Genomic DNA, 27,572 nt, shown 5'->3' on the forward strand with positions numbered 1-27,572 from the left:
GGAGGGCTCATGTAGCTGCTGATGGCTGCCTTGCATTGAAATTCTGGCTTTCTGATCTTTGAACCCCATGAAAGCGGTACCTCTGATTCTCCATAGCCTATCAGGGTTATCCAGGATAGGGAACATGGAGCTTTTGCACCCACTTCAGCCTGCTGCTCCCAAGCCAACCCTTCTGCTTGGCCCTAAGTAGGGTACTGAGATCAGAGTGGGGAGCAGTTGGAGGGCAGTCGCCTCAAATCCAAAACTGAACTGGCCAGCAGTGAGCAGAAGGAGAGAGCTTCTTCCCTTGCCTAGAGGAGTTAGGTGCTTAAGTAGGTCCCTGGAAATCCCTCCATAAGTAAAACTTGCTCAAGAAAATAGACCCCAACTGTCGGGAGGAAAAGAAAGGGATTCGGGAGCTGGGAGAGAAAATTGGAAAGGTGCTCTCTTTCCTGTCCTCTCCTTTTCTTGTCACTCTTCACCAGACCCTTAAAAGCCCCTTTGTTTTGTAGCACCACAAATCAGAGGGATTTTATTACTTGACCCTCAGAGGGGCCTGTTTTTTCCTACGGATGTCACCCTTCTAAAAACCAGAGGCTTCTTCTCCACCAAACTGACCCCCAATTTTGAGACCTATGGAATCAACCACCTTGTCACTCCTGCTTTTGACAGCCCTCCACCTCTGCCTTCAGCTTACTAACTCCTGTGGACTGTGCCTGGAATTGGACATGTGGCACCTTAAGGGGTTTCTGATCTTTGGGACAAGGAGAGGGTCACAAGATTCCCGTCATTTCCCGTGAACAGACATTCCCACTCTCTCCTTCTGTCCTGTCTTTTGCAGCTGCTCTCTGTTCCCTGAGCTCTTCAATCCCTGCCCAGACCTGACTTACAGGAGACCATTTGCAGGCTTTGAGAGCAAAAAGGACAGAGAGCTTGGGGTCCTCACCCTGATTTGAAGACACATCTCCAAAAGTGTGATTGGGGCATTTGTATACCTTGGAAATCTCCCAAAAGATTCCCAGCACCAAATAAAATACTAATCAATGTTGCAGTCACAGCTTCCACAGGCTTCCACTCTGGACAAGGCAACTGGGTTGAGTGAGATGCAGAGGAAGCTGGATCAGGGGCAGAATCCGACCTGGAGCCTCCTGGGAAATCCCATCCTATTGTGCCCCTGGCTTCCCTCTCTCAGGAACCCCAGATCATCATGCCCATCCCTGAAGATTTTTTTGCCCCCTCCCATGTCAGTTCTGCAAATTCTGATAAAGTATGTGTGGGGCCAGTGGCTCAGGGATATCTGCTGGGCATATCTAGACAGACCTTCCGGAATGGCAAAGAACAGCCCTGTATGGGTGGGTGGAGTGTCTCTTTCTGCTGCAGAGGCCAAAAACCTTGGAGGGTCTTCTGCTCTAAAGAGGTCCTGGAGAAGACAGCCTAGTTGGGCGAGGAAACTCTTCCCGTCTTCAGGCTCTCTGGCCAACAGTCTCCCTTGAATCCCAACAAGGATGTGCTGGGGAAGGGGATGAGAGGTGAGAATGGGGTCTCTGGTGCAAAGGAACTCTCTCCTTTGCCCCAGACCCATACCCTTTTCTCTTGCCTTTTTCAAAACGTTCTCAAGGAAAGGGAAGCTCTCGCTCGCGCTCTCTCTCTGTCTCTCTCTCTCTCTTTCTCCCTGTCTTTCTCTCTCCTCTCCCACCCGCTTTCCCTCGATTCAGGCATCAACCTTCTGAGCTTCAGGTTGGTACCACCTGGCCAGATCTTTGCCCCCAGCCTCCTTGCCAAGGCATACCCTCAACCTGGGGCAGGGCTGAGGAGGCAGCAGTAGGACTTTAAGGCTGCTCTTTCCCTTTCTCCTCAGAAGCCAGCCTGATGACCACTCAGTAGACAATTTGATTGTTTTGTTATATTTGTTTTGTGTTGTGTTGTTTCTTCATGGCCACAGGGTGGGAGGAAGTATAAAGAAGTGTAAACAGGAAAACCAGCCGGGCCTGGAGTTCTGAGGGCCCATATTTCATCGGCTTCCTCTCCATAAGTGCAGTAGGGACACTTAACCCTTCCTTGCCTGTGAGAATGTATTCACTGGGGACTGATGGGACAGGGTGTGGGGATAAGATCCAAGATGGAAGCTCCTTTCTTGGCAGGCTTTTATCCCTGAGGTCTGGATGGTGGTGCGAAGGCCAAGGATTCTGAGCAAGGGAGAAAATAACTCGCCCTGCACAGTCCCCAAATGCAGGGACAGAGAGGAGAAGGTGCATGCCATGCACTTCCCTGCCTGGGGACCACCCAGGGCCAACCAAGGAGGGCAGAGCTGGCAAGAACCACTCCCTTCTGTTAGGGGAGAGCCCACTGGTCAGTCTCTCCATTTTGGGAGAGTCTAAGAGTAATCAGATTTCAGGCTGGGATTTATCGATTGCTGCGGTGCTGTTACACATCCATATTAATTAACCCAGACACCGCCTGGAAACCAAGGAGGGGGAGGGGAGAAATAGGGGCCCCTTAAGGAGTAGGGACACTTCTCTCCAAGCTTCTCTAGGTCCCAAATTGGAGAGTCATTCCCCACAAGAATCATATGGCCTCCCCCAAGCTCAGTCCCTGCACTTCTCAGCACTTACTCTCTACACTCAGACCCCACATCAAATCTCCTGGAGGCGGGGGGGATAGAATTAAACGCCGCCCCCCCAGCACAACTGACTTCTCCTAGAGTTAGGATGCCCCAGTCCTTGATGTATGATGGATGATGGATGGATATTCTGGTAAATGTTTCCAGCTCAACCTTTTTAGTGGTTAACACCCCTCCCCACCTTCCTTTCAACTTCTCCAAGGTAAAAGCTTTTTCTAATTTGGGAGATTGTTTTGTTTTAGTGTTTGGTGGTGGTGGTAGTGATGGCTTACCCCTTCCACCTACCCCTCCCTCCAAAAAGTGATTAAAATCTGTTAAAGGATTTAATTAAGAGAGTTAAATGAAAAGGAAGGAGGCGCAAATGAGTTGGGGGGGAAAAACCCACACCAAAGCTATTCTCAAAGATTAAATCGCCATTTTAACAATATAATAGAGTTTGCATCCTGAAAGGGGAAATCAACGCTCATATCTCATCAATAATTCATAGAATCTGGGATCACGCAGAGGTCAGCAGACGGGGCCGGAGCGCCGGCCTACTTGGGGTTGCCAGCCGCTGCCGCATACATTACTCGCCAAGGGTCGCACCTCCACCGCCACCTCCTCCGCTCCACTGAGACAGGGGCATGCCGACAGGTTTAAGCGGATTTTGCGTTCTTTCATTTTGGCGAATTTACTGAGTCCAAGATTTCGGGCTTCAAGAGGAAATGGGGGGATTTAAGAGGCTGGAGAGGATTGGACTTCAGGCAATTGGGGCCTGTCCAACCCTGAATTATCACCATCATCCCAAGTTTTCATCCCTCTTCCTCTAATTTCTCCTCCTTTTCCTCTGTTTTAGGTGCCCTCTGTCCTGTCTCTCCTCTCCCTAACTTTCCTCCAGGAGAGGAAAATGCACTTTCCGCAGCATCCTGTAGCTTCTCCTCCTCAGAAACGCTCCCAGGCTGCCCAGCTGTGCTCTGGGCGGCTGTGTTCTGGCCTTGCTCTCCGAGTGGACTCGGGCTGAGCCTCCAAGGCTGTGGCTTTGGCTGCCGCTTCAAGCACCGGGCCCCTCAGTTTTGGAGGCAGGGATCCCTGAACCTCGGAGCCCTGTGGGCTACAGATGGATGCATCTAGGGAGGGGAAGGTGCCTTACCCAATCTGGCTTGCTTAGCCAAGAGACAATCCGGACCAAGTTGAACGGAGGGGATTCAGCCTGGAAAACAGTATTTAGGGGAGAAGAGGAGGGAGAGTCCCACCAAGCGGGAACATCTCATCTCGGGGACTTGTAGGCAGGAGGAAGAATAATCCCTATCTCCTAGAGTTTCTGCAGCCTTGTTCCATTTTTTTCTTTCTCTCTGGATATGTCTCTTTAACTCACTCTCTCTTTTCTGTTTTCTGACTCCCAAGGGACTTTAGGGAAAGAGGAACGAAACCCTTCCTTGAGAGAGGTGGGGAGCCTGGGACGCAATATTTGGGCGCAAGGGAAACCAAAAGAGCGCAGGTCGTCCCCGAGGCCGCTGCGCGCTGGCCGAGACAGAGGCTGTAACGTCCCGGACCTGCCAGTAGAGTCCGCCTTAGACCAAGTTCACAGCCAGGCTCGGGCCTCCAAGGCGCCAGCGAGCGGCCGTGCAAGGTGGCCCAGAGCCCGCTGGGCCTCGCACGCCCTGGATACTGTGCTCTCTCTTTAGGCTTGTGGGGACCGCCGCCCCCTCCGCTCCCAAAGAACCCTTGCTCCAAGCTGTCTCCACTCTTCGCCCCAGAAATACTCTCCTCCAGGTCAGACCATTCTACTGCTCCCCATACATCTTGCCAGCAGCCGGCCCCTTCCTGGGGGACAGGAATGGAGAGGAGTGTGTCATCAAAAGCTCTTCCGGGCATCCTAACAGAAGAGACCGGTGAAAAAGCGGGGAGTGGGGTCAATGTGGGAGGTGGGATTGGGATCTTTTCCCAAGCAGTTATTTAATAATCAAAAGACTCCTCTTCCCCGGGTCTAAGGCCCCTAGTGCGTGTGAGGGGGGTGGGGGGCAGGGAAGGCGTTTTGCGCTGGGGTTTCTGCAGCCAGGGCAGCAGAATGATACCCTGGGCCGTGAGGCCAGTGTTATTGCCAGAGGGGTCGCAAAGTTGGAGGGTCAAAAGTTTACCGCGTGCGTGAGCAGGCGGCGGCGTCGTCTAGCAGAGGGGGCGGGGTGGGAGAGGGGAGGAGGCTGTGTGTGTGAAGAGAGGAGAGCGAGCAAGGGATGCTGGAGGTAAGGAAGGCTTGTGAGCTGAGGGGTGGAGGAGTAGAGGACCAGAGCTGGGGAGGGAGGAGAGGCAGATGTCCCGGAGAGGAGAAACTGAGGGAGGAAGCAACGCTTCTCCAAAAACCACGCTAGTGGAGTGGGGAGCTGTACAAAACAGAGCGCTGAGGATGTGGCGAATTCTCTGAGCAATTTTCTCTCCCAAAGATAACCTTTGAGTCACAGGTATAAAATTTAATTAAAACCTACGCAGAAGCACACATTAAAAACAATACGATTACCCACACGTCCTTGCGGGAGGTTTGGTGGGGACAAGGAAGCCTTCCAAGGTGAAGTCCTGAGCCCCAGCAAGGTCAGCCCCACCTTGCTTAACCTAAAGGGGACAAACAGCTGGCGTCCCAAACCCCCTCTCTCTCTAACCAGGGCTGTTTTTCAGGTAGGGTTTGACCCCCAGGCTGGGTCCAGGAAGCTGGAATCCATGACCATGGGCCAAGATTGGAAGATTTCTAAACTCCCATCCCTCTTTCCAAATTGCTTGGGCTTAATAACTTGGATACTGAAAGAAGTTTAGCTTGTTATTTCTTTAACCCTCCAAAACCTCCACTTGTATGTTCATCCAGGATCCCTCTCTTCCTATTTGGAGGAGGGAGGGAAAATGAGAAGGAAAAATACTGAATGGTCTCACAGAGAACTTCTTAACTGGAGTTGAAACAGGCAACCTGAAGTGAACCTTAAATCCATGCATTACGCTTGCTCATAAGTAAAATGCTTAGAGACTTTGTAATTATAACACCAGGGCATTTGCCTATTTTTGGTCTTTAAATGGCTGTTTGTTGCTTTATGAGATGTCATCATATTCTCTTCTAAAAATTTAATACAGGAGGTGTACTGTGGGTGTTTGTACTGCTAGGAGAGAGATAACCTGAGAGTTTTCATAAAGATATCTTTTGAAATATGGCCAGAAGAGACAATGGTTTAATGTCAAATTTCAAATCGATTTGATCCCAGTATTTTTACAACACCAACTGAATGTGGGTCCCCATTCCAAGTCAGCCTTCAGGCAAGTTTTTCTGGGGAGTCAGGCCAGGAAGGAATTCCTGGGGTCCAGAGGAGGTAGAGGCAAAAGCCTGAACTGGAAAATTGGTCTCCTTCTGTCCATTCCAGGACATAATGTTAGCAAATTTATGGTCCTGTGGGACAGACTGGAGCAGCTCAAGATCCTGGGCTGGAGGGAGCCTCAGGATAGGGAAGAAGAGTCCGCTGCCATACCAGGCCAAGCTGGGGGTCTTGGGAGTCTCTCCCCCAACCTCCTTGTACTAGGGTGGTATCACACTGCAAACACTTCCCCTAGACTTGAACTGGATGGAAGGGGAATCACCTGACCTACCTTTGTGGGGCCCCTGGAAGCTGCAGAAAGGGGAGGTGTATTGTTGGCAGTGGAGGAATTCTAATTCTGTAGGGGTAAACCAAAGAAAACTGAATATATTTAAGGCTGGCTTGATTTGCCCCTGAACCTCATTGTGGTGGTGATGGGAATAGGCAAAGGAGTTACTGTATAGATGAGAAGTGGTTTTTAACAAAAATTGCAGGTGGGAAGAATATTGTTTTGTTTTTAGGGGAGAATTAGAGCATCTGAATGCCAAGTCCCTGGCTTGGACCAGTGCATTTCTCTCTGTCTTTCCCAAACTTACTGGCCTATGGACCAAATCTCATGCCTTCCCCCTCCCCAGGTGAAGGGGTCATTCCTGGGGCTCCGGAGCCTCCAAATTTTGGCAGAAATGGGGGGTATTTCTGAGATTGGAGGATAGAATAAAGCGAATGGAGTATGCAGCAGGGTTGGGATACAGGCCCTGCCAAATGCAGCCATTTATAAAGGAGGCAGAAGGGAAGGGGGCTCCCTCTCGGCACCCAGAATCCTACCCCCTTCCTTTTTGCCAGGAACCACAGCTGACAAAAATATAGGAATGACAGAATATCAAAGTGAAAGCCCCACAGGCTGAGTCTTATCCGAATGGAACTTTTTTTCCGGGTGGAGGTTGGATTGAAGAGAACTGAAGGTTCTGGCAAAAAGGAAGCTGGAGAGGATGACCTGAGCCAAAATCCTGCCCTGTCATTTTTTGCCCAAGTAATGACCTGCGCAAAATTCCTTATGACCGAGAGAACTGCGTGACCGTATTATATAGTAACTGTCTGCTCGCTCGTGGGGGAGGCCTGGAGAGGGGTGAATCGCAGGTCACGATGTCTAAAAATTATTAAAATGTTGGAGAGCCTCGTGACGCGCCTAGCTGTTTAACAAAGACTGCCAAAGTATGAGATTAATACGAAAACTTGCGCTTCAAAAACAAAAACACACACAAACAAACTCTTGTTCCGACCTCCAAGGGGGCCCAGAGCTCCTCTGCCCCGCAGCCGCTGTTCGGTTTTCCGGACACACAATAGTGGACAAGAGCGAGCTCCGCTGTTGCTGAGCGGGTCTCGGGCGGGTCGGCGGCCGGAGGCGCGGGGAGTCGCCCTGTGAGTACTCTGCCTGCTCCCGATCTGGGCCTTCCACTCTTCCGCGCGGCTGCCGGTGCGGTACGCGGGCCGGCTGGGGGCTCGCCTCTGTGGCCCTTCGGTTTCCCTCTCTATGTCCCTTCTACCCTGCTGGCAAAAGGTAGATGATTCCGCTCTGGCTGGGCGGCTGAGGGGCGCGGAGCAGGGAAGAGGTCACTCTAGCAACCTGTGGCTGCCGGGAGAAGGCGATCGGCAAGCTAGCGATCCACCCCGGGAACTCAGGGGAGGTGGCTCGACCGCTCGCGGAGCGCTGGCCCTTTCTTATTTTTATTATTATGCATATTGATTCTGGGAATGGAGGAGAGAGGCAGCTTCCTGCTCTGGTGAAACCCATTTTGGGAATCGCTGATAAACCTTGTCCTCTAGTCTTCGCGGCTGGACTCGCCTGGGGTGGGGGTTCGGCGCTTCGGTGGGATGGATGGTGGCTGGCATGGGCAGGTGGCGGCTTCCAGAGCGCAGAGGAGAAAATGTACGCGCTCTGTCCCTAAGATAGTCGTACCCAACCCCTCATGGCTCTGCCTCCCATCCCTGTCTGCTAAGGTGTTCTGGGTGGTTGGGCCAAATCCCTTGTGAAGTGTACAGCAGCAAAATTTTGAAAAACCTACTTACAAGTTGGACGGGTTTCAGAGAGCTAGAGAGTTGAGGAGGTATGGGGTGGGGGAGGGGCCTGAAAGTTGGAATGGGTCTTGGTCCTAAGTGGCCTTTGACAAGACTGAGAAAGTTTCTTGCTTGATGCTGGGGGCCTGATGAGGGTCCAAGTTAAGCATTTTGTCAGTGAGTTCAGGGTCAGACTTCAGTCTCCCTGGGTGCCCAGATGGGGGTCTGAGATTAAGGTAACTACAGTATAATTGTGTGTGTGTGATTTTTCAAATATACGTGAGTCCACCCTGGCTGGAAAAGTGTTGGTGTTAGAAATCAGGCCTGGAGGCCAACATTGGCAATTTTGATCTGGGCTAGAAAAGACATAGTTGCAGGCAGGCGAGAGCTCTCCTCCTACCCACCTGCGAGGGTCCCAAGACTGAGGATGAGCAGAAACTTCTGGAATGTGGTGGTTAGAAGGTTGTTGTTTTGTTATCGCCACATTTGTTAATGAAATTGATATATTTTGGACTTGTTCACTAGAGATACAAGTATTATTCAGACCTAGGGAGCTGGGTAGAGTCTGGTGGGGAGGAGGTTGCTTCTGTGCACACTTTCCCTTACCCTGGGAAGGCCATCAGCTTTCACAGTCTAGGACTCAGTTCCTTCCAGCTAAGCCCCCAGCCTCCCAGTTTAGTAAATTTAGTGGTTACTGGAAGCATCAGGAAATATGTTTGGAAACCCCAGATCCCTCAAGTTTCTCAGATTCCCATTTGGGTCCCACTGCCAGCAACCCTAGCAGGTGGCCCAGTAAGCAAGCTGAGAGAAAGAGAGAGGGAGAGAGAGCCTGTCTGGGGCTAAGGAGGTGAAGAACCTGGGTTCTTCCTCACACTCCAGGGATTATTCTCCGTATCTGGGCCCAGGAGGTTTGGGAGGTTGTGAGGGACTGGAATATCATCTGGCTGCATCTTTTATGGTTCCTCATTGCCCTTCATTCGGAAATGAAACGCCTTTGATCTTTTTCTCAGGTTGTAAACGGAATTGCCCGTCATTAAATGTCTGGGGCCCCATCTGCTTGGTCTCCCAGCATTTTTCTTTACAGCTGTTTCTCCCTCATTTTACCATTGAATTTTTCCAAAAGGACTTTTATGACACCCCCTTCACACCCAGCCGCCTTCCCCCCCTCCCTTTGCTAAGAGGAGCCTTGAAAAATATCTAGATACTCGTTTGATCAAAAACTAAAGGCTGCAAGGGTCACTGGAGGAGCCCATTGGGGTTTTGTTTTTCTTTAAAAAAAAAAAAAGTCCTAGGGGATGGGAGGGGCGCGAGGGCACCCAGAAGGGCCTGATTCTGACTCGCCGCAGCCTCAGGATGACCCTTCCTCCTTTTGTGTTTAGCTAATGTTTACATCTCATAATTCATGCGCCACCGCCGAGAGAGTTGCGCAGCGGCGGCGAGGTTCGCGTCTCTGCTGGACGGCTGCTTCTAGTTCTCTTTAATAGAAGAGGAAGAGAATTGAAAACCTTGTAATCCCAAGGATGGACCCGCAGTGCCTTTTCCTGTTCCCAGAGCTCAAAATCAGAACAAAACGAAATAAAATCAAGGCACCCAAAACCACATCCCAAACGAAGAACACGCGGAAAGTAGGAAGACTGGAAAATTTCTGGGCCAAGAAGATCTGTCTGTCTTCTGTATATACCCTGTAGATCCGAATTTGTGTAAGAAATTTTGTGGTCACAAATTCGTATCTAGGGGAATATGTAGTTGACATAAACACTCCGCTCATTTTCCCCCCTCCCGAAGAAAAAACTTTTTTTTTCTAAATCAGGACCATGCCGTGACTGACCACGCGAAGACTCCTTCCTTCTTTCTTCCTCTTTCTTTTCCTCCTGCAATTGGTTGGGAACGGAGTAATCATCTACCTGAAATCTCCCCACGTTTGCCTCTGGGAGCCTTTTTTTTTTTTTTTTTTTTTTTTTCTTTCTCACTTTTCTTTATAAGTTAATGTTGGTGGTGTTTTTACTTTATCCTCTTCCTCAAGCCCACCTATTCTCTATTCTGGGTTCAGGGAGGCTTTACTCAGAATCTGGAAAAAAATAACTGTTGTCTTCAGTATGCGAAGGCAAAGGCAATTTGCTTTCCAAACGGATTCTGAGGTCGCCTTTTCGTTTGGGTTCAGAACAAGATGCCCTGGAAAAACGCGATTACCAAGGGGTATTATTGTGTGTGGGGGTCACCTCCAGGGCTCCTATTCCCAGCAACACAAGGATGTGAGATTTCTGTTCACTGAGGAGGCGGTGGCATTAGTGGAAATTAAAACGTCTCCACCCAGTGGTTCGTGTTGCTTGATGATTCTAGAATTAGCAAATTGCTATTCAATGTGCTCTCAAAAGTTGCAGGTTTTTTAACTCCAGTGCTCATGTTCAGTGTGGGAAACCAAGTCCTTTCTCCTGGTTGGGCCGTGCGGGGTAAGGGGAGGAGTGGACAGGAGAGGGGAACAGACGGAGAGACTGACAAAGCCAAACTAATAGCGCAGCTAAATGCGATTTGGAAGGCGAGGTCTCCCCGAATTAGTGCATGAATTTCCTATCGATCCGCCCGCGGTTCCATTCATCTCTGACAAGTTCCTCCGTGCACCCGCCTGCTTGCTCCCAACGCCTCTCTCACTCCCTACCCCTCCCCATGTCGTTGCAGAGAAAAGCCCCACACTCAGTGCCTTTTCCCCCCCAAGTGGGTTCCCCTTTCTAGGCGAAGACCCCAGGCTGCCTGTCACTTCTCTCCACACGCAGATGTAGGGTGCGTGGGTTCCCTCCCCTAAGGACGAAGGGATAGGGGCCTGCGGAAGGCAGAGAGTGCTGGGTGGAGGTGAGGCAGGACGGACAAGAGGGGCTACACCGGGGACCCCCAGCTTCCGAGGGGATCCAGGGATTGCGCTCTGCCTAGGGCCCCAACAAACCCTCTGTTGGCAACCTGCTCTCTCTCTCCCTCTGATCTTGAAGAGAGCAAGGCAGGGAGGCGGTCCCCCCGCAGGAGCCCTATGCAAATCCTGTTATTGGGTGGGTTGAGGGGGGGGGGAAGGGGAAATAAGCCTCTTTGGCTGGAGTAGGGTCCGGGTGAGCAGATTTCCTTATCCGGGAATCGCAGGCGGGGCAGCCATTGGCTCCCAGGATCACGTGGGGTCCTAACTTTGTTCACTTGACAGTAAGTAGGAGGGCTTTCGGAAACAGGAAAACGAGTCAGGGGTCGGAATAAATTTTAGTATATTTTGTGGGCAATTCTCAGAAATTAATGGCTATGAGTTCTTTTTTGATCAACTCAAACTATGTCGACCCCAAGTTCCCTCCGTGCGAGGAATATTCACAGAGCGATTACCTACCCAGCGACCACTCGCCGGGGTACTACGCCGGCGGCCAGAGGCGAGAGAGCAGCTTCCAGCCGGAGGCGGGCTTCGGGCGGCGCGCGGCGTGCACCGTGCAGCGCTACGCGGCCTGCCGGGATCCCGGGCCCCCGCCGCCTCCACCACCACCCCCGCCGCCCCCGCCACCGCCTGGGCTGTCCCCTCGGGCTCCTGCGCCGCCACCTTCCGGGGCCCTCCTCCCGGAGCCTGGCCAGCGCTGCGAGGTGGTCAGCAGCAGCCCCCCGCCGCCTCCCTGCGCCCAGAACCCCCTGCACCCCAGCCCGTCCCACTCCGCGTGCAAAGAGCCCGTCGTCTACCCCTGGATGCGCAAAGTTCACGTGAGCACGGGTGAGTGCGTGGGCACCCCTTCCCCCTCCCACCCCCGGCGCTTTGCACCAAAGGGACCTCGGAGGCATGGGGGGCGGGGGGGTGAGTTGGAGGAAGCCAATTGTCCCCGCTATAAACTCGCCATTGCCGAGATTTACGGTCGCCTGTTTTCAGAGCCACATAATTACATCCCCCATAAATTTTTATGGCCTGCTGGGCCCCGCGCCTTTGAAGTCGGTTCCCTATCCTCTTTGCCATTCTCACCAGCGACTTTTTCGCCAGGGACACGTAGTCTCAGTGAAGTTGGAAGTTGGAGAGGGGGTGGGAGGTTGGGGAGAAGGAGGAGGAGGCAATCTGTATTTAAGCAGAGAGTTGAGTCAACTCCCACTATTTATTTTTTCCCCTTTCTTTCCTCTAGTCTGCTCCTTGGCTCAAGAAGTGGGCAAAAGTTTTTACTGGGGGCAGGCGCTGCTTGGAATCTGAGCAGAGGGGGTGGGAACTAAAAGAGGAAAGGTTTAGGGACGCCCCCTCCCCTTTCACCCCTCATTCTCCCACCCTGGGCCTCAGGCCAAGGCAGGAGAGGACCGATTAAAACCTTGTGAGGATCTCTCACCCCCCCCCCCAGCCCCGCCAGACACCCAAACATCATCAAGATAACCTTCTAAAACTTTTTAGGTCTCTTTTTCTTCCTGGGGTCCCACTTTCTTCCCTTTTCGTCTCTCACCCCCCTCCCCACAGGAAGAAGAGGTGGCGGGAGAGGGAGGGAGGAAGGGAGGAAATACTGGGTTAGTTGGAAGAAAGGGATCTCCCTCCTCCCTTTCGGTGCAATAAAACTTTCTCTTTCTCCTTCTCTCTGTGTGTGTCCAGTAAACCCCAATTATGCCGGCGGGGAGCCCAAGCGCTCTCGGACCGCCTACACTCGCCAGCAGGTCTTGGAGCTGGAGAAGGAATTTCACTACAACCGCTACCTGACGCGGCGCAGGAGGGTGGAGATCGCCCACGCGCTCTGCCTCTCTGAGCGCCAGATCAAGATCTGGTTCCAGAACCGGCGTATGAAGTGGAAAAAAGACCACAAGTTGCCCAACACCAAGATTCGCTCGGGTGGCACCGCAGGCGCAGCGGGTGGGCCCCCAGGCCGGCCCAGCGGAGGTCCTCCCGCGCTCTAGTGGCCAGGGCGCGAGAGCCTTGAACCTGGGGCGGGGGAGGGTGGCAAGCGCCGGGAATACAGGGGGAGAGAGGCGGGAGGGGACTGGGCCCGGAAAAGTCTTCCTGTCTCCCCCACCCACCCACCCACTTTATCTATTTACACGAATAAACGCAGAGAAGGGGGAGGGGAAGCTTTATTTATAAAAACGACAGTAGGGAGCCCGGCGAGGCCCCCCAGAAGCAAAGCTCAAGTCTCTTGCTTTCTTCCTTAAAAAATAAAAATAAAAGAGAAAGAAAAGAAAAAGAAGAAGGAAGAAAGAAAAAGACAGAAAGAGAAATAGGAGGAGGCTGCACTCCTCCTTTTCAGCTTTGGCGAAGATGGATCCACGTTTCATCTATAATCACGCCAGGCCCAGGCCCATCTGTCTTGTTTACTCTGCCGAGGAGAGGACGGAGAGGACGGGCCTCGGTGGCGACCATTACCTCGACACCTGGCTAACAAATGAGGCCCGGCCGGCCGCCGCCGCCGCCTCTGCTGCTGCCGCTGCTGGAAGACAACCTGGATATTCTTTCTTTGTCCCCCATTCCTGACACCCAGCGAAAGCACCCTCTGATTGCCAGATAGCTCAGTGTTTTAGCCACGGTAACAAACACACATGTACAACCTCCTCCCCTTCCATGCCCCTTCGCGGGGACACTGACTGCTCACCCCCTTTCATTACGGGGCTGGGATGAAGGGCAGCAGGAAGGGGACAAGTGGAGGCGCAGGGAAACTGAGTCCAAGAAAAAAGAGAGACCCGGAGACCCGGGAGTGCCTTCCTCTGGAAGGTCAAGCCATTCCTGGCAGGGTGAGGGGGCCAGTTGAGTTCTGAGAGCTGGGCACAACCCTCTCCCCAACTTATAGAGTTGTACAGAGGAGAGAGACCTGCTCTCCTAGACTGAAATTGAATGTGAAACTAGGAAATAAATTGTTGTGCCCCTCCCGGTCTGGGAGATGATGTTACAGAAATCTCTCCCATTGTTTATTATTGTTGCATTGATTATTATTATTAATTATTATTATTATTTTATGTCATGTGTGTCCTCCCTCCTATTCTTGTCCTGACATTCCAAACCAGGCCTCCTTCCTAGTTTTGGGGATGCCCGAGTCTAGAACCCTTTGTTGGAGTGAAAATTTGTGTCCTGTATAGAGTGACAATAGAAATAAATGTTTGGTTTCTTGTGACCAGCACAGCGTGTTTTTGTTGAAGCCTTGATCTAAAGATACAGACCAATGCCACCTAGTCTCTATTTTAAGCACCCCAGTTCATTTGGACTCACACTGTATGTGGTTGTTTTTTTGTTTTTCAGAGAGTCCGCTGGGAATTTCTATCTCTGAGGACTCCAAATTGTAGTAGCTGGTTTGTTTTTCTTTTGGGGTGGGTGTTTTCTGTTTGGGGATTTAAATTTTTTCCCTACAGTCCAAAAAATGTATGTAAAAAACTGGGAGGGCTGACTCCAATCCCTAATGGGGGGAAAATGTTTCATTGTAGGACACAAGAGGCTTAAGTACAGCAAAGCCTTTCATATCATGATTTATTTGTCATAAGCAAATAAAATGCGGTTAAGCTGTCTCCTTCTAGACAGACGGCTCTTTGCTTATTAAAGTTCCGAGAGGATACCGCGAGGCCAGCCTCTTTCCTCCCGCGTAAGAAGGTATCGTTTTCCTCTGAGGTGTTTAAGGCTTTAATGAGTCTAATTTTTTGCACAGATGTTTCTGGGTGTTTGCAAGTTTTCAGAGTATTTTTATATTACAAAGGAGCTAGCCGGTGCCATAGCTCAAACTCTGACAAGCAAATAGATAATCAAGAAGACAAATGGCCTCTTTTGTGAAGCCCTGCTCCTGTATTAATTTTCATTTTCTTTCTCATAGAAAGTATCGAAAGTACGACTGGGGACCAAATAGCTTTCTGTCTCAGAGGTCCCAGTCACCCCTAGAATGGAGTGGGGGAAGGGGAAGGGGGTACGGGTGACCCTCAGAAGCTCTGTTAAGCTTGGACTGCTTTTGTGCACCACCCAAGAGAAGTTCCAAGGTCTGGGGGCTCCAGCCAAGGGTCTCTGGTCCTGTGGTGGCCCAGGGTACAGCCACCTGCCTTCAGAAAGCTCAGGGCTCCAGAGAGCATATGCAGTTAAAAGTCATTTTTTTGGTCCTATCTCTCTTCAGAAAATAAAAAGAGCCAAATCCACCCGCACATTTTATTGTTATTTCTTTATTGTATTCCCCCAGTTTGCAGCACCCAGGAGTTTGAGGCTGGGTAGCCGGTGTCCCTAGCCCGAGAAAGGATTGAACTGCTTGTTTAAATGCTGCTGGGAGACTCATAAAAAAAACGCCCAGACCTGGAGGATGAGCGGCCAGCTTTGTTTCGGTCAATCACGGGTGCGATGTTTAGCTGCCAGGGGATGCGACTGCCTTAGCAGAGGGGGAAAATAGTTTTTAAAAAGCATATGCCCCCCCACCCCAATGCCTCTATAGAACCAAATCAAAGCTGCTCCTCGGAAGGTATGAATAGAATAAAAAAAAGATTTCTATGGAGCTTAAAGTTCACAGCCATTCTGTGTAGACAAGAGCTAAGAAAAATGTGAGAATTATACAGAAAACCATTAATCACTTCTTTTCTTTAAATACGTATCCCCTCTCCTTTGTTATTATTCAACAGCAAATCTCCGCAGACCGGCTGTTGGGGGAAAAAAGTGTTAGCCGTCTCTCCCAGATCTGCGAGGGGGAAATTTTTTGGAACCATAAAGTCGAAAACTTTTTTCTCTTCAGTTTGGAAGAAGCCCTTCATCATGAATGGGATGCGAGGAGTTCAGGCGAAAGGAAGCAAGAGGCGCAAAGGTAACAAAGCCCCTGCCTGGGCTGGCATTTTAAAAAAATCGTTTTATGAGCTTTTTGTTTTTTACAAGGGAAAGAAGAAACTCCTATCTTGGTGAGGTTTTTATGGTGGACGCTTGGTCAGGTTTGGGGCCTTTTATGATGACTGATGCTTGGGTCAGAGAGAGAGAGGCCTGACACCTGGAGAGTGTTTGAACTGCTGAGGACTGAGGTGTCAGGGCCCCTGAAGAACCCCAGAGAAGGCTGTTTGTGAGACAGCTCAGAAGTGCTTTCCTGGTGTTGGAAGGTGCAGGTGGGCCTGCGGAGCCCTAGCATGTGTGCATGTGTGTGCGCGCAGCAATGTGCACATGTGGCCGGTGTGTTACATGGCTCTGCTTGTCTGCATTGGGGGCTTGTGTCCCATATATCTGTTTACTGGTGAGAGTTGTCACTGCCACCTCCTGGAAAAATGGAATGCATTTCTTGGATGAAATGCCCCAGCCTTGGAGCAGGGAATAGGTGGATGTCTTCCTTGTTATTTATTTATTTATTTGTATGTGTGTGTGTCTAGTTTGGGATTCTAGGTAAATATTCGCAACTCTCTAGAGCAGGAAACTGCTCCGTTCCGCATGCAAGGTTCCTTGACACAGGAATCTTCCTCTTGGATTCGATTTTGTCCTCCTCCCTTCTTCCTGGAGGCTCAGTGTTCAGTTTGGTTTCCTTTTCCTCTCTTGATTTGGGGACTCTGTCCCCCTACCCTCCACCCCGACCTAGGGCCCTGTTTCTGAGGGTGAGCCAGCCAGTGGGCTCTGCTTCATACATGAATGTGCTGATCCTTTTTCCCTGGGGCTCACTGAGAGTTTGGAGGCAGGAGCTGGCAGGAGAGAGAGTTCATGGAAAGGCCACATTTTCTAGGCGATTAGCTCAGTATTAGAACCACAAAATGACCTCGGAAGCCCCTTGACCTCTCTGAGACTGGACATTGTGCTGGCTCTGCGTCCTGCCCCGGAGGGAAATTCACACCTCCACTAGGAGTGGTCCTTGGGCTATTGTGTGCCCATTTTCAACCCCCTCTAGCCCCCAACACCTTCTTTGCTATTTTGGAGTTTCTGGACTGTTTTTTAAAAATTTTATTTTATTACTGTTCATTGGGGAGAAATGGAATAAAATTGTTGTTTTGGGTACAGCTGGTGGGAGAAAAGAGGGTGCTGGTCTATCTCTCTGTGCAGAGGTCCTTTCTTCAGCCAGGTTCCACACCCCCAACCCATGTCCAGTTTATCCCTCCTTCTTTCCTGTTTCCTTTAGAGGAAGCTAAGGGAAGACAGACAAAGGGAAGCAGCAGGAGAGGTCCACAAGGCTTCAGAGGCTGGAGGAACAAGCCCCTGGGTCCTAAGGAGAGAGAGAGCCTTTCCCCCTTGAACAGTCCACTGGGGATTATTGTGTTTCACAGTCTGATATCCAAATCCACAACCTCTCCAACCTATTTTCCTGAAGTTCCTTTGTTTGGGAAGCTTTTCCTATCATCACTTTCACCCCCTTCCCTTGGTCCCCAGTTCCATCCCAGCTACTCCCAGAGCCCAAGTACCTCCCCACCAAAGGGGTAAGAGAGATGGGGAGAAGGGTCAGTGCAGACTCTTCTGACCATTTCCAGGGACGGCTCTGCCTTGTTAATCAAAGTTTCCAACAACTTTTAATTTTCAGAGATGGGTGCAGGTTTTCTAAGATGGAAACTCTGAACATATTTCCCAAATCTGTATTTTACTTGCTGTATCCTAAAAATCCACACTAGCTGCCATCCTCTCAGGAGGAGAGAGACAGACAGACAGAGAGAAACAGAGACTCCAGCTGGGAAGAGGAAATGCTCCCTTTGGGTTAAGACTAGGAGAGACAGAACCTTGCTGGGATGTGTTTGCTGTTGGTTTGCATTTTGTAAATTGTCTATTGTAACTCAGGGACTCAGTCTCAGACAAGAAATAACTGGAATTGGTTGGTATCTTTCTCTTTGTCCCGGGGTGGCATAATAAATACAGGGGGTTGAGGCCTTTCAGGAAGGAAAGGGAGTGAACAGAGAGGTGCGCTGGGCTTGCTCTTGGACTGAAAATATTTGAGGCTCAGGGGAGATGTGCACCCATTACTCATAAAAGCAGATGACCAATTGTGGGCTCACTATAGTCCCTGGTAATAAAGAGCTAGTTACCTGGGACTTTACAAACTTCTCTCTGGCAATGTGAGAATTAGGGGTTCACTAATGGGAAGGAGAAGGAAAACAATGGAAAGGGAAAGCTGGGGTTCACTCAAGGACTTCAGTCCCACAAGTGGGAACTTGGAGGTCTCCCTTTCCCTCACTCCCAGACCCCCACCTTTGCAGAACTGAGCGCTGCCTAGGGCTCCCAACACAATTTGGGTCACCTTCTACAATTCTAGCGGCTACCCCTCATCTTCTTAATCTCTGACCTCTCTTCCCTCCAGGTCCCTGGCCCTCCCCATCTTTCTCCTACTTCCACCCACCTGGGTAGATTACGGCAGCCCCAGCACCCTGTGGTGGGTCTCACTGGGTAGCAGTCAGGGAGGGGGTCTGGTTGGAAAACCGAGTGGGGAAGTTTCCCAGCGTGAGTTGAGCGCTGACGGATTTGTGATCAGCCATAAAACCAGCGCGTTCAGATTCGTAAATCAATCTCGCCTTTCTCACAGTATAAACGTTCGCTTTATCGGCAGCAAGAAAGCGCTCAGCTCACGCTTGGCGCTTGTTTATTTGAACACGGACATTCCCAGGATCAGAAGAGTGTGGGCATTTTAACAGAACCTGCCCGGAATGCCTTCGTGTCAGTTTGCTGTTCTTTTTCTTGTCCTTAAAAATAATTTCTCTGTTTCAGAGATTGCCACCTTCCCATGCTTCAGCATATTATATCTTCTCTGTCGTTGGCTCATATTTTTCTTTCAGACGTCAGTGGACAGTTTTCTTTGGGGAATCGTTTTAATGGCTTTGTGGTCAGGACCTTGCAGGGAGTTGCAGGGAGTTGCTGGAGCTGGGCTGGGGCCCACTTCAGGAGGGAGCAGGCTGAATTCAATACCAGTCTGTGTTTTGTATCTGAACAATCAAAGCTGACCACCCCCCTACAGAGTCTGAGCCTGGCTGGCACCCCACCCATGCATCAGGATTCCAAGGAAGCCAGGCCGGCCAGGGGCCTTCTGCAGGGGCCTTGATACTGCCACAACTAGACCCTATCGAGATTCACACAAGGACGGCTATTTCTTTGGGGATTGCTAAACCATCCGGGTTCTCATTGAACTGCGTTTGGTTCAGACCCCTCCAAACAAATCAAAAGGGGAATCCCCAAGCTTCCCTACCCTAAGCCACATTTGTTCTTTCCTTGTTCCGCCTGCCTGGGGCTGCTGTGGCCGGGCTGCCTCAGAGCTGCAGAAGATAAGGCTGAGAATGTGCTGTGAGGGGCTTCTTTAGTAATATCTTTTCTGCTCTCCTTTCCATTCCTTCCGATACCATAATCAAGAACCTGATTCTGGTTGTAACTGCTCTGCTCATTCTGAGGAGCTGTATGTGAAGGTCTGGGGATGTTTTGTTTTGTTTATATCTGAGATGAAGGTATCTGTGTACTGTTTCTCTCTCTAGGCCTAGGGAATGGATTTATTCTATTGTCCTGGTTGTGTTCCACCCTTTAATATGCAACACCCCCATCTTTTTCCCACTGATGTGCCTCCATTGTCTGCGGATCGGAAGCTCAGGGTACTAATACCTGGGAAATAGGGACCTGGGACTGCCAGGCTGACTTCAAAGCCTCTCTTCCTTTTCCTTACCCACCTCCAGTTCAAATCTCCAGCTGTCTTCACTGGAGTTGGGGGTGAGGGGACTGAGACAGAGTGTGACAGAGGTAGAGAGAGGCTGAGAGTACACTTCTTTTGTGTAGAAACCTTAGTCCAAGTCTTTGTCTCTAGACGTATTCTTAGTCAGTAGAATTTGGTTCCCTATAATAGTAACACCACACATGAAAAAAGTCCCTGTTGTGGTTATTCTCGATACTGGAAGTCCCAGAGTCGCCTGTTCACCCCGTCCCTTTTCTGCCCCTTTATAAAGGTACCACAAAAGATCAAAAAGAGAATGAAAGCCAGAAGTCCCCCTCTTTATATATATAAAATGTGGACTTATGAAGTGTTTCTTTTGAAGCTGGTCCCTTTAGGAATTTTGTTGATTATTTAGGGAGCGGGGGAGTGGGTCCCACTAAAATCAGTATCCTAGGAGTGAGGGAGAGAATGGAGTTGGGGGAAATCTCAATCTTAAAGGATGCAGAAGGAAGAACTGGAAGCTGAGGAATCCAGGGGCTTGGAGAAGGGCTTGCGCCCACCCCACCCCCACCCCTGACGCCCCAGCAGACTATTTCTGCACCTCCACGAACTAAGCAGAAGCAGGAGAAGAGGGAGAGGAGAGGTGGGCTGTAGGTAAGTGTGTGTTGGGCTGGGGGTGGCTAGGGAGCTGTAGATATAATAGGTATACATGTGAATCTGGGAGCGAGAAGGAGAACTAGCTACTATTGCATTGGCGGGTTGGGGGGGGCCTGTTTTGCAGGAAAATTTCTCCTCCTGAAGGGGAAGGTCAGAGTGGTCCTTTGAGCCTGAAATCGAAAGACCCCCTTCCCCCTCCTGGTCACGTGATTCATTAAATAATTAATGCCGAGGTTGCAGAATAGATATGTATTCGTCAGGAAAATCGCAGGCTTGGTCTCCCTGTTTCTGACGTGCAATTCAACTGTCCTTTGAAAAACAAGCCTGTACCCTGAGAAAAAAAAAGAGAGAGGGGGAGAGAGAGGGAGAGAGAGAGAAAAAGAGAGGGAGACAGCAATAAAACAGCCCCGCAGCCGGAGCCACACCGCGGGCTGGGGTATTGTAAGTAGAAGGGATTTCTCACTACCTACCGCGTCTTATATGTCCATGTAAATTTATTGTTTGTTATTAATGTTATTGTCGTAAACTGTGACAAATAGCCATCTTCATTTCCTGCCATTTCTCTTCACACGGTGCTCTGTGTGTTTATACCCATTGAGGCATTGCATAGAGATTTTAGGAATATTCCTCTCCCCTCTCTCTCTCCCTCTCCCTCTCCTCCAACCTTTTTCTTGATTTATAGCAATATGGGTGTCAGCTTCTCAGCCGGCATGCCAGCCATTGTGTGTGTGTGTGCGCGCGTGTGGGAGCGTCTGCGTGTGTTTGTGAGCGAGTTGTGTTGTTTATGGCCATGTCTTCGATAAATCATTTCTCACGGAAAATGATGTGGAAGCTGGGCTATTTCTGCGGCCGGGAGAGAGTCGCTCTCAGAGGCACTTCCTCCCTCTCTGCTCTGCTCCCAGGAGTTGGTTATTTCAGACGATTTACAGTAATATATCAGCAGTTAATATGAAAGCTCTATAGCTGGAGGTCTTAAATTACAGCATCCGTGATTATCAATTAAGGCGAGATTTGTATAAATTTGGTAAACCAGAAATGCCTCATTGGCATATAAACCTAGTCAAAGACCATGACCTAATATAAAAATTATATTTGTGAGCCTGATATAGCCAACATTCCTGCAGCAGCAGACAGAGCTTCATTTTTCAGTGGTTCCCCTCTAGAGTTTGGCTGCTCCAACTCCAGCCAGGGGAAAGAACCCTCTGAAGTCAGAAGGAGCCTGGGGGCAAGAGAGGTGGTGGCAGAGACGGAAGAAGAAATTATTGGAGTTGAAGGCAAAGATTTTTGTAATCGATGGGGACCAAATCCAAGTCCCATGCAATTCAGTTCTGGTATTAAAGTTTAACCTATGGACTGATGTGTATGGCAGGGTATTTAGGGTGGAGAAGGAGCTGCCCAAATTGGGGGAGACAATGGAGACAGAGGGTGAAGGGCAGGGAGACAAGCTGAAAGTCTTGGCTCCCCACCCTCCTGGCTAACAAAACAAGGAAATGAATTCACACCCCAGTAGCCTTCCTTCGACCTCCTGAAACAAAGAAAGTTTCCTCGGCAGTGAGGGACTATGTGTGTTTGGGGCAAAAGCAGGGAGAAGTTCTCCAAGTTTTTCTAGAAAAGAAATGTTCCAGGAATCAGGCGGTCCCAGAAAGTTGAAGTGTGTTCCTCCCGCTAAGCCCTCGTCTAAGGAGGAAGCAAATGGGGTACAGATTGGGAGGGGGAGAGCTGGTACCTTTGCTTGAGGGTTTCATATGGGGGTCTCAGTCCCTCACCATGAGGGAAGAGTCTGCTGGCCAAGAGAAAAGCTAGAGGTGGCTTCTGGGGATCCGATATGCTGTACCCCGAAGTTGTGATAGATGAGGGGCAGAGGGCCAGAGTCTTTGCCAAGTTGGTCCAGGCTGCTGGCTTTTTCTTCCCTGACTGGAGGTGGGCCAACTGACTTTATAGCTACTGTTATCTGCGATATTTAACTCTGCCAGCCAGGGTAAACCTTTGAGTATGGGAATTAGAGTGACTCTGCGCCCAGGTGTTAATTAGTTAAGGCATCAGCCTCCTGGAGTTGTGACTTAGGCCCCAGTGATGCAGCATCCAGGAGCTTACTCCCATGCTCTGCTCCAAGTGGGTGCAGACCTCTGTCCTTGTTAATAGGCAGATTTGTGGGTGGGGGTGGGTGAAGTGCCCTGATTTGGGAGTCTGGGTTGAAAAGGGCTTATGGAGAAATAGGAGAGGAACATGTCCTTAGGCTGGGATGGGTGGGGACATTACCTGGCCTGGATAAAAGGAGGGTGGAGTCTGGATTTATACAAGGCAGCTTTGCCAGGGCTGAAGGTAATGGGGAGTGGGAAAGGCTGGGGGCAGCAGCAAAGAGACCTGAGAATTCAGGGCTCCAAGACCTTCAGGCCCACCATCCTTAAATGTTGGAGAATCACCCCCCAACACACACAGTGTGGGAGGTGAGTTTTTCCTTCTCTCTCACCTGACAAGGAGGGTGTAAATGTGGAGGCAGTGAGTTACTCCCAAACAAGTGCTCCAGAATTTAGGCCCAAGTCTTGGAATCCCTGAGAGAGCTGGGCAGAGGGGAGGATTAACTCTTCCTTGGAGAGGAAGAGGGACATAAAGGAGGAGGAAGAAGGTAGAATTGTGTGCATTAGCTTCTGAATTCAGCTTGTCTTGGAGGGTGGGGAACAAAAGGGTGGAGGCTGAAGGCTTTGCTTTTTGGGAAAGGCCATAGCTAGCAGGGAGAGGTCGGAGCCAGTCCCCTAGACCCCTACCCTTGTGCTGCCAACTCCTCCCCACTAGCTTGCCTCCCCCCTGCTGCCTTCGCTTGTGCCTGTGACAGCAGCGGTCTGATCCCCCCTCTTTTTCCCTCCATTCTCTCAGCCCCCTTCAGGTCTTTGTTTCTTCAGGCCCTGGGGATACCCCCTCCCTTTCCCTTTTCCCAATTTACACACAGACTCTTCCCCAGGAGACAAAAGCAGGGAGATGATCCCTTTCCACCATTATCTTTTAGTCGCTGGTCCTTGGTTTACTCTCCCTATGTGAGTCCTTATGCCCTCCATCCAGGCATATAGGCATACCCCCAAATCAAGTTTGAAAAGACTTTGTTGGTTTAAAAAAAAAAAAAAGATATATTTGGTTCACTTAACCATGAAGCGCTCTGCCTCTTACCAGTTCTACACACACACACACACACACACACTCCATTTACTTTTGTGCTTGCTCTTCAGGGGATGGGGTAGAACGCATTTGATAAAAGGGGTTTTAGGAAAGCTGCTGACTCTGTTTTCTCCCCTGACTCTGCTGGTGTCCACTCTGTCTATTGAATTATCATGTTTTCCTTGTCCTTTGAGAAGCTGGGTGCCACTGCTTTAGTGAGCAGAGGAGTTGGATAGAAAGATGAGGAGAGAGAGGATGAAGGAAAGAGAGAGGATCGCAGAGAGAGAATAAGCAGCAGAACCCCTTTTTGAGGTGGGAAGTCAAGGCAGAACACAAGGAAAGGATGACACGGAAAGTGGAGACAAAGGCCAGTGAGAGAGGCAGAAGGCTGTCCTGGGAGAAGAAGCCCCACCACTCGGGTGAATATACGTACACTCTCCTAGGAGCAAAATGAGAAGAAGGAAAGTGGAAAGGAAACCCCTTATGTTGCCCCCTTCTCTGTAGAAGAGAATGTCTCCATGACAAAAAAGGTGGGTTTTCCCTCTTGAGGAAAGCGCCTGCCCAGAGTCCCAAGGGCTCCACATTGCCCCAAGGAGAGGGGCAGCCTAATAAGCAAGCCCAGAAGTGATTTCTGGAGACACTCCTAAGTCCTTCAGAAGGTTCAATTCAAATTCACTTAAGACACAGAGGGAGGCAGAGTGTAAGAAGACAAAGGGGCTGTGAGAAAGGGTCAGAGACAGCAGAGATGGTTAGAAAATGGGGGTGGGGGGAGAAAGAGAAACAAGGAGAAAGAACCGAAACCCCTTAAGGGGCAGGCAGCTGCCCAAAGCTGAAACCTTTCCAGAAACAATTGCCTCTAGAGTAGGCCCTGGGGGTGTTGCTAAGTTGGGTGTAAGGCACTGAGGCAGGAACTGAAGTGTCAGGGAAGCGCCAAGATATCTTGGGCACTTTAATCTCCTCTTCTACCACCACCATGAGTAACTTAATGGTTGAACTGACCCAAAACAGAATCCACCTTGGGTCGGGGTGTTGGGGTCAGTTTCTCACACCTGGACCCTGGGATCTTACTTTGGCTCCTCTTTCCTCTCGTGGGTTTGGTTCGTTCCTTTCCTCTTTAGGCACCGGGAGAAGTTGATCTTCCTGCCGCCTAAGAACTTTCCCTCTCACCTCCAATCCACATCCCTTCCCAGGAATCCCCAGCCTGAAAAAACGAATGGTACCTTCATTGATATCCTCCCTCCCCCGTCTTTCATGAAAGAAAAGGAAAAAGGGGCAAAGAACGTTACTACCACCTTACGCAGCTTTTAAAAACTTCGGGAAAATTGGAAAATGCAAACCTTTTCCGCCTCTCCAGTCCCTCTCTTAACCCCTCGCCGCTTCTCTGCTCCCTCCTTTGAGCACCCCCTACCCCCATCCTCCCGTGCTGTCCTGCCTAGAACTCTCTCCCTTCCCCTCCCTTCTCTGCCGGGTTGGACATATGGAACCCATTTCGCTGGTGACATTGAAGAGCCGCCCGTGCGCCCGCCTTCCCTTCCGCCATGGCGCCCCCGGCGCTCCCGCGCCTCGCTGTGCCCCCCGTCAGTCGCAGCTTCCTTCCCTGGCAACTTGGCCGGCTCTTAGACCCCAGCACGGTGCCCGGGCCAGCCAGTCCAAGGGGGCGCCCCCGCTCCTCTGGAGAAGTGCGCCCCGAGTGCAGTCCCCGAGCGCCCGGCCACCCCACATCCTCGAAGGCCAAACAAAGCCCGGGGGGAAGGTGGGGGCCGGGTGTAAGCAGCGCCTCCCGGCCTTTCCCCGCGGCTGGCCTGCCGCCCCGGGCTGCTAGGGTCTGAATGACCGGGATTCGGCCGGCAGAGCCCCAACTGGGGCCAAGGGACACAGGCCTGGCTGTTGGCTTCCGCGCGCGCGCCCTGCTCCCAGCTGCCTCTGCCGCGGCCTGCGCCCTAGCGGGGGACAGACGCACAGGTAAGTGTGGGTGCTGAGCCACGGCTTCTGGGACGGGCCTGGGGTGGAGAGCAGGGTGACTGAGATCCCCGTCTCCTCTCTCCTGGATCAGCAAAGAGGCTGGATCCAAACCGTGGAAGACAAAGGTGAAGGTAACTTAAGAGGAGGGTGGGGGGCTGAAGGGGTTAGAGGGATCCTGGGTGCAGGGCAGTGTGGAGGAATGTGGATGTGCATGTGCTGTGTGGACAGGAACGGGCTTCGCGGGGATGGGGGAGCTCTCTTAGGAAGGGCGTTGAAGGCTGTGGAGGACTTTCCAGGGCAGTGAGGGGCATCTGCTGGGGAGGGGGCAAGCCTGGCTGGGCCCCCTGCTCCCACAGTCCAGTTGCGATCGTGGCCAGGCCTTTTAGCACCTTGCGGGGTTATTTGAAGCTGAAACTACAAGGGATTGCGCTGAGACTGGGTGTTAAAGTGAGAAGGTAGGAGAGGGGGGTGATTTATGGCTTCAGAGAAGCTGTGTTTACTCCCTGCTTGCTTTGGAAACCAAAAACCAAACAGAGTAGAGGCGGAAGAAGCCCCTCTCTTTGGGTTCGGAGGCAATGCCAGGTTGACTCTCTGAGATTTATTTTCTCAGATGTGGGGAGATGGTGGGAACTGTCCCTTTGCAGGCATAGAATGTGGTGGGTCTGTGTGAGGTATAAGGAGAGTGTGCAAGTATGTACACGTGTAGGTGTGTTTGTGTATGTGTCAGTGCAGGGGTTGGGGTTTGTCAGGCTCAGCATGGCTTTATGAGGGGGCACACAGGGAGCTAGGAAGCAGAGTGGGTGTTCTCTGGTCCTGGTACCCTGTGATGGGGTAGCTCTGGACACACTTTGCTGCTCCATGCCCTCACCCTAGGGTACCGCTTGGTTCCACCTGTGTTTTCTTTCCTCCCACGGCCACAAGCAGCAGAGTCTACTTGGCCTGGCCCCTGGCCCCTCTGTGCCATCTGCCCACGCACCACCTGATGTTCACTTTGAACCTTTAACTTTGCCATGGAAGAGTAAGGAATTAGTGAGCAAAACTGTGTGACAAGGGGAGGAAGAGAGGGGGAAAAGGCCCAGGATAGTAAGGGAGATTGTGGTTTGAGGCTGGGCCTTGGCAGGCTTGGGTTCGACCATTACTGCTCAAATTCTCCTGAAGTCCCTGCTTGGGAGAGGGGGGCAAGGGAGCTCAAAGGGGAACTGAGCAGGATAGTGGGGGTGGGGAGAAAAATATCTTGACCCCCAGATAGTTATTTCCGCAGGCCAACTGGTGGCTCTTGCATTTCTGTCCAGACGCCTGGCTTTGCCTGGAAATTGTTTTGCATTAAATTTTCTCAGCCGCAGAATTATCTTTCCTCGCCTCCAGCTAAACTTGCATTTTTCCACCAGACACTTGGGCCCCGCACCAATGAAATCTGAGAGGAAGCGGCTGGGCCCTAAGTGGCCGTAATTTAATTGATTTTATCATAAATCATCAACTTGATGAAGAACCCGAGGTTTCAGTGAAGTAAATTGATATTAATGGGAGTTTCTTGAAATGCAAACTCGCTGTATTGTTGGGCCATCTTGAGCTGGGGAGGTGGATTACATGTGTCCCAAGAGCAGGGAGCCTGGACCTGGAGCCCAGCACAGCTTCGGGGGGTGGGAAAGCAAGCTACTAGGGGCAGCTGCAGGCAGACTGATTTGGGGGGTGGGAGCAGGCAGGGAACCGAACTTTGTGGGGAGGGAGCAGAGTCTGACTCCATGAACCTGCTGGCCATCTTGGGAATGCTGATTTCCAACTGGGGGAGGCAGTCAGAAGCTGGTAGGTGTGTGGGCAGAGTTGGGGGTTGGGTGAGAAGGCCAGGCTGGTACAATGAGTGCATTGACTCCTGGTTAAAAATTGTCAGGTTGAAGCTTTCCTCCTCTAATTATACAAATTAATTATTTACTGCTCAGTTTTCTATGTCCAAAAACAGCACTTTTGACTTGGTGATGAAGGTAGAGAACAACTCCCCCCACACACACACACACATACACACAAACAGAAGATCACTAAAAGTCAGTGCATGAACCTCTGTGTGCGCAGCAGGGATCGGGATGGGGTTGGTGTTCAGCAGCGAAGGTGTATGCATTTAAATCCCAAAAGGAAAGATCCTGCCTTTTGCTTTGTTGATGCCCATTAGTGTGCCAACTCTGTTTATCATTGCTGCTTAGTGTTGTTCACTTTTTACGTCAGCACAGAGAACCACCAACTCTCAGTCCAACAAGGGGCCTCAGAAGATCATTTAGCCCAACCCTTCCCCTTCACACATGCTCTGGCTTTACAGAGGGTGCACTGAAGTCCAAGGGGTCCTCTGCT

The 27,572-nt window shown here is 50.9% G+C and overlaps 2 protein-coding genes across 3 annotated transcripts in view; both read left to right on the forward strand.

Moving 5' to 3' along the window:
* The window catches only part of HOXB3 (homeobox B3), a 40,713-nt gene that overhangs the window by 563 nt on the left and 12,578 nt on the right, over nucleotides 1-27,572 (forward strand). For both annotated transcript variants that reach the window (XR_016514046.1, XM_090291431.1), the window contains exon 2: nucleotides 15,511-15,689. The gene's annotated coding sequence lies outside the window, so the exon portion shown is untranslated. The remainder of the gene's footprint in view (nucleotides 1-15,510; nucleotides 15,690-27,572) is intronic.
* On the forward strand, nucleotides 11,061-12,946 carry HOXB4 (homeobox B4). Its single transcript, XM_090291136.1, has 2 exons — nucleotides 11,061-11,689; nucleotides 12,536-12,946. Exons 1-2 carry the CDS (start codon nucleotides 11,233-11,235, stop codon nucleotides 12,832-12,834), a joined length of 756 nt encoding a protein of 251 aa, XP_090147262.1. The 5' UTR covers nucleotides 11,061-11,232; the 3' UTR covers nucleotides 12,835-12,946.

The sequence above is a fragment of the Furipterus horrens genome, unplaced genomic scaffold, assembly GCF_987537825.1.
Source record: "Furipterus horrens unplaced genomic scaffold, mFurHor1.1.pri manual_scaffold_11, whole genome shotgun sequence".
Taxonomy (NCBI): Eukaryota; Metazoa; Chordata; class Mammalia; order Chiroptera; family Furipteridae; genus Furipterus; species Furipterus horrens.

What these genes read in the sequence shown, in the direction of transcription:
- HOXB4 (XM_090291136.1), top strand. Translation starts at nt 11,233, where the DNA reads ATGGCTATGAGTTCTTTTTTGATCAACTCAAACTATGTCGACCCCAAG. An exon ending in CAAAGTTCACGTGAGCACGG is followed by an intron (nt 11,690 to 12,535) that starts GTGAGTGCGTGG and finishes GTGTGTGTCCAG; the next exon opens with TAAACCCCAATTATGCCGGC.